Genomic DNA, 15,179 nt, shown 5'->3' with positions numbered 1-15,179 from the left:
GCTATAGTAAGCTTATATTAACATGATTGTAGTTGTAATTAACATGTTGTGGCTAAGCACTGTTGCCTGTGCTGTGGTATACTGTAAATAAAACAGGACTTTGCTGCGGAACAGAGTGACCCCGCCATCTGCAGCTCCATATTTTTCCACTCCACTTTTTTCATTCTTGTGTTTCAACATTTTTTATGACACATTTCTGAATAAACCTTAAATGGAATTGTCAATGGACAAAACCGACCATGGAGTTCCATGTTTAAGATCATTGACAGCACCCACAGTGTGACCAGTTGATTCACACAGCATCTTATGTTTTGGTTATGCAGAAAGGCCGACTAAAATATGTTATGTCACTCAACGCAATGTATATTAATAAAACCACACTACGTTGGCCCTGTCTTTGTTAAATATTTAAAAAGTAAATGGTGGCACAGGATGGGATATGTTTACCTTTTCAATATTTAACTGAAACCACAATCTTGTTCTCACCAAAGTGTCTTCGCAGGCTAACATGTTTACACAGGAGTCATAGTTTGGGTAGCACATTCCGTCTGTGTCTACAGGACGCGTTCAAGCACGTTATTGAGTGTAGGTCACCTGCATTTTTGGCAGCACTATGAGCACAATGCACAATCACTGTAGTTATGTGTGTAAAACGAAAGAAAATGGATGCGAAGCGTAAAAATACGCTCCATGTTCCAGTTACACAGTACAGCGGAGCCGAGCCGTTTCACAATTGGATTGACTAAGACAAGAGCACATCCGTGACGAAATCTTACTGAAACAACTCCTATCAGAGTCTCTAGTTTAGAGAGTCTACAGACTGTCAGCCCTTTATTCACCCCGATCACCTAGCTACGACTTCAGTGACTTCAGACAAGAGCACTTCACTTTTTTTAGGTGATATGGTTGCACATTGTTCTTCTGAATTTTGACCAAAATTTCTATTCTCTCTCATTTACTTCTTAAATGTGAATCAGTTATAATTTCCTTGAGAGCAGCTCAAAACAACTTTAATTTAATAATGTTTCTTAGATTTCAAAAGTGAAATTATGTTGGGTCGACCTCTAGCTCACCCTGTAGTGTCCTTGGCAGCGGCCCGGGTTTGGATCTGACCTGCAGCCCTTTGCTGTGTTTCATCCCCCCACCCTCTTCCCCTTATCTGTATGATCTAATAAAAAAGGAAAAAAAGCCTCCCAAAAAAAAAAAATCTTCAAATGTAATAATAAAAAATAAAAAAATGCATCATGTTTTTTACTGGCTTTAAATGACTGTAGGTATAAACACGTTCACTGCTACAGTACACACCATCTGTTTACCACTTTCAGATTCTAGGCGGATTATGTTTGTGGAACAAAATGTGAGTGTCTGAAGTCGTGGCACAATGAAAGTGCTAAAACATGTCTATGCCTCACAGCTGCAGAAGCTGATGTACGCTGAAGATAATTGGAGTGGGTATGGGATTCACAGCTCATTGCAAGTCTCACACAGGTTCCATTCCCAGCATGGAAAGGTGATCAGCACACAAGAAGGGAAGCGGGAGAGAATAATTGACAACCCGAGAGCAAGAACGACTAGTAATTAGACTAGACGTTAATCAAATCTTTGACTAATCATTACAATGCCCAGAGTGTGAAGTTCAGAAGAGCCAAGTCGCATGGATACACTGCCTCCAGGAAGCCGTCTGTATCATCACCACACCTGCTAATCAGAGAGTTATCTCTGGTCTGTGGTGTACTGTCAAAAACAAGCCACAGTAACATATATCCCATCACATTTCTGCACCACAAATTGGGGAACGGCGCTCTCGCACAGTATGTCTTGTCAGGAGCACTAAATCAAACCAGTCAGCTGATGTACATAAACAAAAACATGCACACCAAGTAGGAACATCGGTTAATAAGTTATTGTGCGGAAATAATCTGAAATGTCAATTTCGGGACTTAGCAACTTGTTTGAGTCACTGCGTCTTCATAAAATGAAATTAATAATTAATTCAATCAGGACACTCATTGTCTTTGTAATATATTTGGAAAGGGGAAATAAAATGTTGCTTTTAAAAATGGCAGAGAGGTACTTTGATTAACCAGATAAAACAAATGAAAAGCTTGCACATCACCTGTAAAACCACAAAATATGCCATAGCCTTACATTTCCATATCTGTTAAGCAAAACCGAATTAAAACGTGATGGCATTAGTCAAATGTGATCTAATGTCTAAATGTTTAGAATTTAATGAACTCATTAATTGAAGATAGAAGGCTGCATTAATATTCTATCAGATATTAGACACAACCTTCCTGTCATTATCAGAGAACCAGACACGTCTAGACTCATTTAGCCCAGTCTACCGTACATCCTACCTTAACTGCCACCTTATCAGCATTTTTCTATCATTTTCCTCATTTCCTTTCATTCTCTCACTACTTCAGCCCTGCTACTGGCTGGTTCTCTCCGCCGCTCCTCTTCACACTCGCATATGAGCAAAGGAGACATTTGTGTGTGTGTGCGTGACAAGCTTGTCCGCTCTCTCGTTTTATAATCTCTATTTTTATCTGTTTGTGCGTTCTTTCAAGCACTGCTGTGACAATTCTACAGTATTTACTGAGTGTTCAGTAATTGAACTCGATTTAAAAACATTAAACCCATTTTGTTAAGGCATAAAGGACAATGACAGTGATTTCTACATCATTATGAATCATGAGAATAAACACAGAGATAGTTTTACCTAATTCATTAAATGTATTATCTTAGACAACTTGAGATCCAGACATCCGCGGACAACCACAATGCTGATGCATGTGCAAAGGGGATATGACGTCATTGACAGACATAACGGTAACTGACCGTAAGCTTGATTAAAATTACAGATTTCTTTGGGTTTGAACATTGTTGGAAACATTTGGGATAATGTAAGTACACAACTCAACAAAACATAAACCATAGGTTTAGTTGTTTTTTTAGACAATTTAATGTAGCAAAGTGACATATTATACCTAATATATATTAATATACAGTATGTTGTTTATATGCAACAGCTAAGGGGATTCCATTAAATGTAACTTCTTACCTCTGTGATACAGATGACGCTGAAATAAGTCTAACTGTGTACTTTGAAGCTTAGCATGCTGAGCGTGTGCCCATTGGTATATTATTGCCTAATAAATTTCATAAAGCAAATGTGTTCACAAACAGCTATATTTTGGAGTCCTTTTTGTGTTCACCTGATTGAATTCAAGTAAAAAAAATATATATATATATATATATATATATATATATATATATATAGTAATATAATAGAAATATTTGGTTATTTAGTTGCTAAACACTATGTTTACCAGCTAAGTCGCTAAGTCTGCCATTTGGTGCTGGGCAGAAAGTGTATACAGTGTGTTTATCAGAGCTTTGCAGCTGAAAACAGCTGCCTGCTGCGTCTGAAAATGATGCCGATAAGAGCGGTGAGAGAGAACCAACAGTAAAGCTGTGCACCAGGTACCCAAAATAATTAGCCGAAATACGCTGGAACGTTCCGCAGAACTGCAGAGTCAGGTGATAAAGCTCTGTGGGTTTGTCACTAATAGTGACCCCTTGCACAATACGCGTAGTTATTTGATCCATTGTGAATCTAAGAAATATTGATTGTAGAAGCTTTATGTTCCACTTCTTGTCCATCCAGGGACAGTTGTGGCATGCCCACACACACACACACACACACACACACACACACACACACACACACACACACACACACACACACACACACACACACACACACACACACACACACACACACACGATCTGTAATGTTTTTGTGAGGAGTGGTTTTGTATTCATGAATCTATTAGTAACAGATGCCATAAATGTGTTTTGCCATTTGCCAATGCCATTTAAATTACAGTTGTTTGCTGCAGTAAATCCATTCATGATCCTTGTTGCTATAAAAGACATTTGAAAACTACTGTTGGATAGAGGCTCCGCTTGGTCTCCTCTGTCAAGGAGAAATCAATCACTCAGTTCCTGGAGGAAGACCAGCTGGCATTTGAACCGATTGTGCCATTTGTGTGGAGATTGACTAAGCTTTTCCTCGTTGCTGTCATTCAATTTTCAAATTAATTCCCCCTGTTTACAGGAGATGTCTGTCCAAAGGAAACAAACAAATGATGGCTTCGACCAACTGGGCCAAGCACACTGCGGTCTGTCTGGTTAATCATCACTGGATGTTTTACAGTGATTGGGATGAGATGTGGCAATGCTGTTGGATCTCATAAAGAAAAAGGCAAAAAGAATTAAGTGCATACAAGAGCGTAACTGTGGTAATAGAGATTTAATGGTCCTGGGTCTTTCTGTGCCAGGATATAACTAACTTTCTTGTAGTGTTGCCAGAAAGTTTTGGTCAAAGAACAATAAATCACCATATAGTGTGCGTCCTACTGCCTGTGTGTGTTCATCAGTCTTTCTTGTGACCTGGAGAGTTCTTTGTTTTCTGCACTGGGTATCTAATTCACAACCAAACTGTGGAAAAGTAGATAAATTACTTTTGAAATTTGGGAAGAGAGTTAGTCTATATCCACGACCTTCCACTTCTGGGATTGCCCTGTTGCCGCCGGAAATTCCGCCGTACGTCCTTTTTTTCGACCGGATTTCCGTTACCTAACGCTTCTTTTGTGTTGGCATTCTAAACTCTGGTGGATTTCTGAGGACTATGGTTAACTGCTCCTCAGATCTCTGCAGGGTAAATCCAGACAGCTAGCTAGACTATCTGTCCTATCAGAGTTTTCTGTTGCACGACTAAAACAGCGTACACGTTTCTTCCCGAGGCTATTTTCCAGCGGCACCGGGGCTCCGTGCAGCGCTGAGTGCCGGCCAAGACGATTGTGATTGATTTAAAGAAATGCCAATAAACCAAAGCAGCTTTTTTTTTTTACCATCCCGGGAATGCTGTGTGGACTAGCCAGACCCTCCTCCGCGGCGTTGTGGAGGAAGGTCTGGCAAATCGAGACTAGAAGTGAGTAAATGTAATTCGTTACGTCCACCCCTTACCGTCATTTTTGTAATTTTGAGAATTTTTTTTAAATCATTCATTTTCCTTGCACGTAAGGGTCTCTCTTTCTCTTAAGCATTGTATTTCCCTACATTTCAAGTACTAAAGAAAGGTGTTATATATACAGTATATGTATATAAGCAGCCGCAGCAGAGGTCCGTCAACACCAAGGTTAAGGATGACGTCATTATGGGATGGATAAGAGTGCACTCACACTGACTGCATTGGTCCTCAGACAGTGCGGAAAAAACGCAGGTCTGCCCATTCATTTTGAATGGGGGTAGAGAGTTTAGACTGCCACAGCGGAGGCCGCAAGGGGTAGCTGGAAAAAACGCAGCGGCCTGCAGCAAAAAGTTAAAGACAGATTCAACTTTTGGAGAAACACAACCAGACGTCACGCTGCGGTGGCCAATTACAGTAGCAGGCAATCAGACTTGTCAGTCCGTTTTGAGTCAGTGTGAGAGTCCCGTACAGTAAACAGGAAACATCACTGCCTCTATCGCTGCCACAAGAAAGGTTTAAACACAATGAGGGGTAAAAAAAACCGAAACCCAACGAATCAACTGCCCAGGAGTTTGTGTAACAGCTGTTTCTTGCAACAACAAAGCTCCGTCTCTTTTTTTTTCCCCTCTCTTTCTCCGCGAAATGAAGCAGCCTTCAAGTGCTGTCGGAAATGTCGAGAGCTATAAAACGATCTGAGGAAAACAACAATTGTGAAATATACTTTTTGGCTGGTTAAATAACACAACAACAGGACCTCACACAAATGGGCCATTTAAGTGACTCTCCCATCGCCGCACAACTCTGCGGACATTTTCCGGATCCATTTTATTCTGGTCTGAATGTGCCCCAATGGATGTAACTCACTCTCTCTCGATGAAAACGTGCCTCGCCTTACAACGCAGTGTTGTAAAAACTGTGCAGGCTCTTTGTTTTAATATGTTGTTTGTAGGCTACAGCTGCTGTGGAGTTTATATTATGTATACAGTACATCTCCGTGTTGGCTGCCTTGGTGATGCTTTATTCTGCTATTAAAGTGGCAACTTATTTCATGTATTTAGCCTAAAAATTCTTGTTGCACCCACCACAGTGTCCAAAGCTCTTGTTTATCCATTGCTGTCATTTTTGACAGTTTGATTTAAATTTAGTAGTCCCCATTGCTGGTTAATTCTAATAAGGTGCTGTATACGTTGACATGTTAATGCCATTTATTTTGTAGTCTGAAGGTGTTATTTCATTTAAAAGTTTTATTTTAAAGCACAATCATATACTGTAACTTTTACTTAAAAGGTGCAGTAGGTAAGACTTATAAAACTAACTTTCTGTCATATTTACTGAAACTGACCCTATATTCGAGTAGAACTACATGAAGCAGGTAATAAAAAAATTAATCTGGCTCCTCTGGCACCACCTACAGCCTGTATTGCAATTTGCAAAAGTCCACGCTCCCTGTTCAGATGCACCAGGCTTAGGAGACCGTTTTGGGGTTTAGCGGAAAGGGGGGAGGGACTGAGAAGTTGTCGATGTTCAAATTTTTTGGCTAAGTCCTGGATCTTCTACAATCTTACCTACAGCACCTTTAAAGAAAATGTCCTTAAAGCAAGTACTTTCAACTGACTATGATATTCTATCACTCTTTCCATCCCGGTTTTTTATTAGATGTGTAGAGATTGTAGACACCTTAGACATTAACAGACTGATTAAAGGAGGAACATACCAATAAGTGGAAAAAATAATTAAGTGGGTGAGGAAAACACGCGTTTGTCATACTTTTGCTATTGTCTGTCTGTTAAGCTCTCTGCGGGCCTTATTTGAGCACTGTTGTGAGGACAGAAGCAGTGGAATGGTTCTATGGTACTGTATGCAGGCCACCAGGAGGTCAATCACATCCATTAACAGACGTCCAGCCTGCGCTGTTTAGAGGAGCCGTGGTGCTGTGTTAGTGGAAGCTGTACACCTCTCCTGCTGAGGATGATGGCTTCCTGTTGTTAAAGCCACTCTCTTAGGGAGAGCTCAACGCTGAGCGGTGCAGCACACGTAACCTTTCACCGTATGAGCCAAAGCACAAAGTCAATGAGCGAGAAACATACGCCGTGCTTTTATTGATCACCAGTAATGTTGCGCGAGATACAGCTCATTTCCATCTGCGTTCAGTCTGCACATCCACTGTACGCAGCTGATGAGGAAAGTCTGTTGCTAGGACACCAAGTTCATTAAATGAATAATGTAAAATAAATTCCTTTTGAATGGTTACTCCCTGCATTCTTGTATTTTAGCTTTTTTGTGCGTTGGTGACAACACAGAGAGACTTTGTTGCATATTAATTAATCGTGAAACAAATGTATTACAAGGTTTCTCGCTGATGCTCATTTGTGTCAAAGTCTATGGTTAGGCATGAAAGGTAAACAGTACATTGTTAACAAAGTAGTAATTTCGTAATGCAGGAATACGTAACTTTAAAAAGCACAATATTTCTCTACAAAAAAGTGGTGTAACGTATATTTGTGTGCGCACATGTATACTCTTGGGCAGATAATGTGCTGGCCAGCTATTTTTTTGTGTTGAAGCCGTTTGTTGTTTGCAGATGATAAAGCATGGCCCACTAGAGCTGGGCCATATGGAAAAAAAAATCTAATATCACGATATTGTTGACCAAATACCTCAATATCGATTTTGCGGCGATATTGTAGGGTTAACAATTGGTGCTTACAAAAAAATATTTACACACTGAGATTTTTGATAAATAATCATCATTAATTTGTATATAATAATTAAGTGGGTAAAGGCAAATAATAGAAAAGCTAGAACAGTCTGGTAAGTTAAAAAAATTACATCACTTAACTGTAATCCAGCCATTAAAACCAGGAAAGACAACGCTTGTGTCATATCACGATATTACGATATCCAAAACCTAAGACGATATCCAGTCTCATATCACGATATCAATATAATATCAATATATTGCGCAGCCCTATGGCACACTTCTTTAAAACAATGACTACTTTTATAATGACTACTTTCACATACAGTCTACATCATACATTCTGATTTTATTCCCTTTAATAATTTCTGGGTTAGATTTTCTTTTGGTCTTTTATCCCTTGTGACATGGCGTCTTTTTGAAAATTGACCACAGTGACTGAAAAACATGTCAATTAAGTTTCCCGGTAAGACTGAGTCATAATACCAGAACCCTGGAACTGGCTCACCTACAGTACAGTATATGGAATGCAGCCATAACTAACAATATTTATTCTACCCATGCTTTTCCTGCGTTGATGTCAACATGTCTGCCATACAAAAGATGTTAAAGGGTCAAATATTACAACCAAATTGATTACCTCGATTTAACCAGTGCCATGTCTCATCTCTGTAAACCGTTATCTTGCCAACTAATCTTTTGCACTTTGTTCCCCTCAGGAGTACACCATTGATGTCTTCTTCCGTCAGAGTTGGAGGGACGAGAGGCTGAAGTTTGACGGGCCCATGCAAGTTTTACCCCTCAACAACCTCCTGGCCAGTAAGATATGGACTCCGGATACATTTTTCCACAACGGAAAGAAATCAGTGGCCCACAACATGACGACTCCTAACAAACTGCTACGACTAGTCGACAACGGAACGCTTCTCTACACGATGAGGTGAGCCCCTTTTTAAAAATGACTGCCACTTCTTTGTATGGGAGTATAGAGCTTAACAGTGTGGTTCCGGAAATAAAAATCCCATTCATTTTATCAATAAGGATAATTTTGATTATTAGCCGTAATGTCTAAAACCATCCAAGGTAAACGGACCACGAGCTCCGAGGTTGTTAAAGTGATGGTTCGGAGTAATTTCACCCTAGGGTCCTTTGCACCATGACCTCGAGCCAAACACCCCCCCAGAAGCTTTTTTCAGCTGGGTCTAACATTGGGAGAGTTAACGTAGCAGCGTTATCAGCTGAATAGCTTAGCGCAGGGGCTAATGGACCCGCGTTTGTATCGCGTAAATGACCCCACTAATAATGCCCGAAATGATACCAAACGTCTACTGTAGTACATATAGGTTATGTACTCATAAAACGATGGATTGGGAGGTTTGTAAGTACACCAGAAGTTTATGAACACTTGCCTGCTGGCTTCTGCTCTCTGCTGTTGTTGCTGCTGCCGGCAGTAAGACAAGTGCTTAGGGCCGACTACAAATTACAACACTGAAAAGAGATGCAACAAAGATATTTATTGTAAGTACTGTACTATAACTAGCAGGAGACAAGTAATAACTGAGGTAAGTTGGGAGACATTACCTTATTTAATCATTAAATTAATAAATATTTTTGTTGTTTCTCTTTTCGGCGTAGTAATTTGTAGACGGCCCTAAGCACAGTCTAATTGCAGGTAGCAGAAGCAACAGAGAACAGAAGAGAGCAGGCAAGTGTTTATAAACTTCTGGTGTACTTACAAACTTTCCAATCCATCGTTTTATGAGTACATAACCTATTTGTACTAGTGTAGAAGTTTGGTATCATTTCGGGCATTATTAGTGGGGTCATTTACGAGATACAAACGTGGGTCCATTAGCCCCTGCGCTAAGCTATTCAGCGGCTAACGCTACTCTACGCTTCTCTACGCTAACTCGCCCAATGTTAGACCCAGGTGAAAAAAGCTTCTGGGGGTGTGTTTGGCTCGAGGTCATGGTGCAAAGGTCCCTAGGGTAAATTACTCCGACCATCACTTTAAACAAAAGTTTCGGCTCCTGTAGAAGCCACAAGTCCGTATGAAATCAACCTTAAATTTGCAATCTTGTGGAAAAATACTACACTACCCACAATCCTAACCGTAACAGCAATGTCTCTGATTGGTTGAATCAGGTTGATTTTCTGCCATTGAAGTTTATGTACACAGTCTAGTACCTTAACCTTTTTTGCCATTTTCAAAATGTTTTGAAAAAACACATTTTTTAAGTGGGCGGTCACTGTTGAGCTCTATTGCACTTTACCAGGCTAAAGGTCTACAGCCATGTCTGTGTACTGTACATGCATGCTTTAAGCTAAATCTGAATGTTAGCACACAAACGTTCACCTAGTGATAACACCAACATGCTCATGTTTAGCAGGTATAATATTAGCCATGTTCACCATTTTAATTTTTATTTGCTACTGAGCACTAAACATAAAGGCGTTTGTGTTCGGTACATTTACAAACAAATGTTTGACAGAATCTTCAGACTGAACTGACTATACGGAATCAACATTGCCACTGACTGAATCAGTAGCTTTTAGCAGAAGAGCTTCTCACTGGTGACTGATCAAACAGCGCTATCAGCTCAGCCGTGATACACAGTACATTACTGCCTAGTTAAAAGCAGGGCTGGGTATTGTTCAAAGATTTCCAATACCAGTACCAATACTGTGACTTTGATACCGGTTGCTAAACGATACTTTTTCAATACCAATTTTATAAAACAAATTACAACATTACGGCACTAATCTTTTTCTTTTTTTTCCAGCTCCTACTACGTGAGCGGTGAGCCCTGTCTCCTGTGCGTAATGTAGAGTTTTTCCTGCGTGTCTCTACAACGTGTAACGTTAGACAGCCAATTACAAACATTATTAGATCTTGGTAGAAGCATGCAGCATGCTTATTGGCTCAGTGACGCTGATGAGATTTACTCCTTAGGTATTGAAAATGGATATTGAATGATGAGGCATTTTTCGATACTTTAGAGGCAATTCGGTCAGTGCCTAAAAAAGTATTACATTTGGTACCCAGCCCTAGCTAAAAGAGAAAAACAGTGAACCCCATAGGAACAATTATGATGTGATAGCATTCCAAAAGTGAAAATGAATTCTAGTTGTAGTCCCACCTGAATAGATTTGTGATGTGATGTGGTTCTTCCAAGGCCAAGAAAGATATTGGGGCTCTAATAAGGTATTACAAGGACAGTTGTATTTACATAACCAAGTGAATGCATGGGAATATGAAGCAAAGTAGGATAAACCTCTGTCAGACAAAAGAAGCATTTTTGGTTATCATGTATGCTGTTTAAAACTACAGTTCTATTCAATTGCAAGCCACCAATTCATTTCTGGAGTCACTGTCTTTGGTGTTGTATTTTCAATGTTGTTTTTTGCTTGTTCTATTTCGTATAGGCTTCGCCCTCTAAGCCACGCTATGGGTTTATCCCTTCGCGCATGCGCAGTCGTGAAGATTTTCTTTCCCGCCCTTGCGTGCCGCACAGGCTTCAACTACGTCCACAATTACTGTATAAAAACAGGGCGGACCCATTGCTCTGCTCCCACCTTTTCTTCAAGCAAGAGCAGTTATGAAGAAGGTAATGAAAACTACCAGCTCCAGCGGCATCCGCCTCTGCCCCTCCTGCAAGGCCGGCTACATCTTCTCGCCGGACCTCCACCCCCGCTGCGAGACCTGCCTCGGCGCCTCTCACGCCGGCAAGGCTCTCACCTCCGACGCCTCCTGCCCGTTCTGCGCCCGCCTGCCTTCTAAAGAGCTTCAACGGCGGGCGGAAGCTTTTCTGGCCTTTGAGGTCGACGGAGAGGGGGACGGTAGCTGGGCGGACCGACGCGACACTGTCGACGCCCTGGAACCGCTGGAAGAGGGCGTCTTCGACGGGCACGAGTCCGATGACTCGTCTCCCCGAACGACGACTCTCTCACCGGGTTTCCTTCCTCCCCACTGGGAGGACTGGATCTGGAGACAGGGATCGATGCCTTTCCGCTATGGCTCTGCCCGTCTCCAGAACGGCCAGGGGCACCGCCTCAGCGGTCTTCCCCTCTGCCGCAGGTGGCTCCACCCTCCACCACCAAGGCTCTTTTTATGGACCTGCCGGAGATCATAAAAAGGGCGGCGGACCAGAGGGGCATAGCGCTTCCAGCCCCCTCTCGCGGCCTCCTGAGCGGTGACATCTACTCTCAGGAGCCGCCGTCCAAACTCTGGCCGCGCTTCACGGAGCTTCGGCCGTTCGTGGAGGAGGCTCTCTCTCAGCCAGGGAAACTGAGCGCGCCAGTCTCGCGCTATGCCCCGTTCACAGGGGGTTCATGGCGACACAGAGGCAGGCTTTCCTTCGGTCCCCCCTCTGGAGCAGAGCCTGGCGTCAATCCTGCTTCCGAAGGCTACCTTCTTCGGCCACCGGAAGCCAACCCCCCCCGTCACCCCAGGACCAGGTTTGCGCCCAAGTCACTGACCGGTCTCACCAGTGTGCGGCCCAGGGCTTAGCGGCACAAAACAACATAGCCTTGCTAGCCTCCGCCGTCTCCGCCATGGCCACCAACCCGGAGGCGCTTCCTCCGGAGCTAGCCACGGAGATCGGCAAGGCTATGACCGCCATCCTCACCTTCACCCTCACCACGGCGACCACGGTGGCGTTGTCGAAGATCCAGGCGTGGCAGACTGTGGCCCAGCAAAATATCTGGCTCCACGTCACAGCTACCCACGGAGGTCAGGCGCGAGCTTCTGTACGGTCCCATAGCTCCCGATGGACTATTTGGACCTCGTCTACAGACAGCCACATCCCACCTCCACCAGGCAGCCGAAGAAGCGGAGCGGCTACGGCGGCTTGGCTCCTGGAAGGCGGCGCCTCAACAACAGCGCCACCGCTCCACCAACCGCCATAAGAGGAAACGCCCCACAGCCTCTGCTGCGGCTGTGCCAACCCAGGCTTCGACCTCCGCCCCTCCGCCTGCCCCACCGCAGCGACAGTCGGCCGAAGGATCATGAAGACAGCTCCCACCTGGTCTAACCCGCCCCTGGAGCCACCCACCAAGCAGCGGCGACGGTGGCAATGACGGGGCGCGTGGAACGTCTGTCCCTCCACGGTTGAAAATCGGAAACACAACGGCCCCTTTTAAGGGCCACTCAAGTCTTTCTAAAGAGCAGTTTCCCCTCAACCTAGCAGCCCTTGTTCCCGCTGAAGATTACGCTGATAATATGACAGATGTTCCCCACACAAGCAAACACCAGGTCACCGCTGCTCGCGGAGCTGCACCGCTCTCTCACTATGCAGACAGTGGGAGCAGACGCCATGCCACTACACTTAACGCTGCTCAGTTCGATGACCCGCCACCCTTTCGACAGGGCCCTACCATGGGCTGGGTGACACGTTCTACCCACGTCTCGCCCAGCGGCGGGACGGGCTCTGCGCTTCCTGCTATATATGTCTGTCACAGACATGCGTGCGCCCGCTCTCAGAGCACAGCGCGGCATGGATCAGACTGACACACATGGACTTGTGGATGTCAAAACTGATATCACGGGGCTACACACTCCAGTTCGCCTCCCCCCCGCCTCGCTTTGCGGGCGTGTTGGAGACAACTGTGTCGTCCCAGGCGGAATCAGACGCCATGACGTCAGAATTACGGGAACTGCTGTCAAAGGGAGCAATTTCCCGTGTTCCTCCGGGGGAGGAGAACGAGGGTTTTACCGATACTTTCTCACTCCAAAAAAGTCAGGCAGGTTTCGCCCCATCCTCGACCTGTCCCAGTTCAACCGGTGCGTCATGATACGTCCATTCCACATGTTGACTATCAAACGTGTTGGAATGCGTGCGCCACCAAGAGTGGTTTACATCCGTGGATCTGAAAGACGCTTACTTTCACATCCAAGTCATCCCCAGACACAGGAAATTCCTGCGCTTCTTTTTCCAAGGGGCTCATTTTCAGTACAACCGACTGCCATTCGGTTACTCACTGGCCCCTCTCACTTTTTCCAAGTGCATGGAGACGGCACTTCAGCCGTTGCGGAAAAAAGGCGTCAGAGTCCTGTTTTATCTGGACGATTTACTCATCCTGGCTCCCTCTCGGGAAACGGCGGCGCTACACACCGTGTCAGTCCTGCAGCACCTGCAGACTCGGTTTCGCCATAAACTGGCAGAAAAGCGCATTGGTTCCCTCACAATCAATAGTTTATCTGGGCGTAGTGTTAAACTCGATTGTTATGAGGGCCAGGCTGTCAACGCCGAGGCAAGATGCGCTGCTTTCTCTGCTGTCGCGGACCACGCCCCACGCAAAGGTGTCAGCGCTGTCTATCATGCGCCTTCTGGGCATGATGTCCGCGAGCTAAATGGTAGTACCCCTGGGGCTTCTCCACATGAGAAAAATCCAGAGGTGGTTCCTTCGTCAGCGCGTCGACCCCATACGCCACAAGTGGCGAATGCTAACTATCCCTCCCTCTCTGCAGTCAGACCTGTCCTGCAGCCAGGGATGGTGGGCAATCAATTTATAAACCAAAATGTATTCAAAATTTTTGATTCATCAAAGTAGCCCCCTTTGGCAGATATACAGTAATAGCTGAACACACTCGTGGCATTCTTTCTACAATAGAAATCAAATATTCTTCTGAAAGTTCTTACCAACTCGGTTGCAGAAGTTCCCATAAATGTGTGGCACTTGTAGGTTGCTTTGCTTTCACTTTTCTGTCCAGTTCATCCCAAACCAGCTCAATGGGGTTTAAGTCTGGTGACTGTGCTGGCCACTCCATGTTTTTAAGCTTACCATTAGTTCTTTTTTCCTAAGGTAGTTCTGGCATAGCTTGGACTTATGTTTTGGGTCATTATCTTGCTGTAGGATGAACCCCTGACCAACTAGGCGCATACCAGAGGGTACTGCATGGCGCTGCAAAATGCTGTGGTAGCCGTTTTGGTTCAGGGTGCCTTTCACTCTGAAGAAATCCCTGACCCTGGATCCACCAAAACAGCCCCAGACCATCACGCTTCCTCCTCCATGTTTGACAGTTGATGTCACACACTGAGGAACCATCCTTTCGCCTACTCGACGGCGTATAAAAATCCTGCGTGATGAACCAAAGATTTCATTTTGATTCATCAGTCCATAGCACCTTCTTCCAGTCTTCAATAGTCCATTGATGATGTTTCTTGGCCCAGGCAAGCCTCTTTTTCTTATTCTGATGTCTTAGCAATGGCTTTCTTGCTGCAACTCGACCTATCAAACCTGCAGCTCGAAGTCTTCTCTTTACAGTTGAAACTGAGACTTGCTTATTACAACCACTATTAAGCTGTGCTTGAAGCTGTTGTCCTGTGAGCCGCCTATCACGCAAGCTGTTGACTCTCAGAAACTTGTCTTCTGATTCTGTTGTGGCTTTGGGTCTGCCAGACCTCTTCCTGTCAGAGTTCCCCCCAGTTTCTAAGTGCC

At 44.1% G+C, this 15,179-nt stretch overlaps 1 protein-coding gene across 2 annotated transcripts in view; it reads left to right on the top strand.

Annotated features, from left to right (window-relative positions):
* gabra3 (gamma-aminobutyric acid type A receptor subunit alpha3) overlaps positions 1–15,179 on the top strand; it is a 110,669-nt gene that overhangs the window by 73,958 nt on the left and 21,532 nt on the right. For both annotated transcript variants that reach the window (XM_028595806.1, XM_028595805.1), the window contains exon 5: positions 8,459–8,679. In XM_028595806.1, the coding sequence (XP_028451607.1) occupies positions 8,459–8,679 (221 nt within the window). The remainder of the gene's footprint in view (positions 1–8,458; positions 8,680–15,179) is intronic.

The sequence above is a fragment of the Perca flavescens genome, chromosome 13, assembly GCF_004354835.1.
Source record: "Perca flavescens isolate YP-PL-M2 chromosome 13, PFLA_1.0, whole genome shotgun sequence".
NCBI lineage: Eukaryota > Metazoa > Chordata > Actinopteri > Perciformes > Percidae > Perca > Perca flavescens.
The sequence above is the reverse complement of the archived record's forward strand: the minus strand, read 5'-3'. Positions and strand labels throughout refer to the sequence as shown.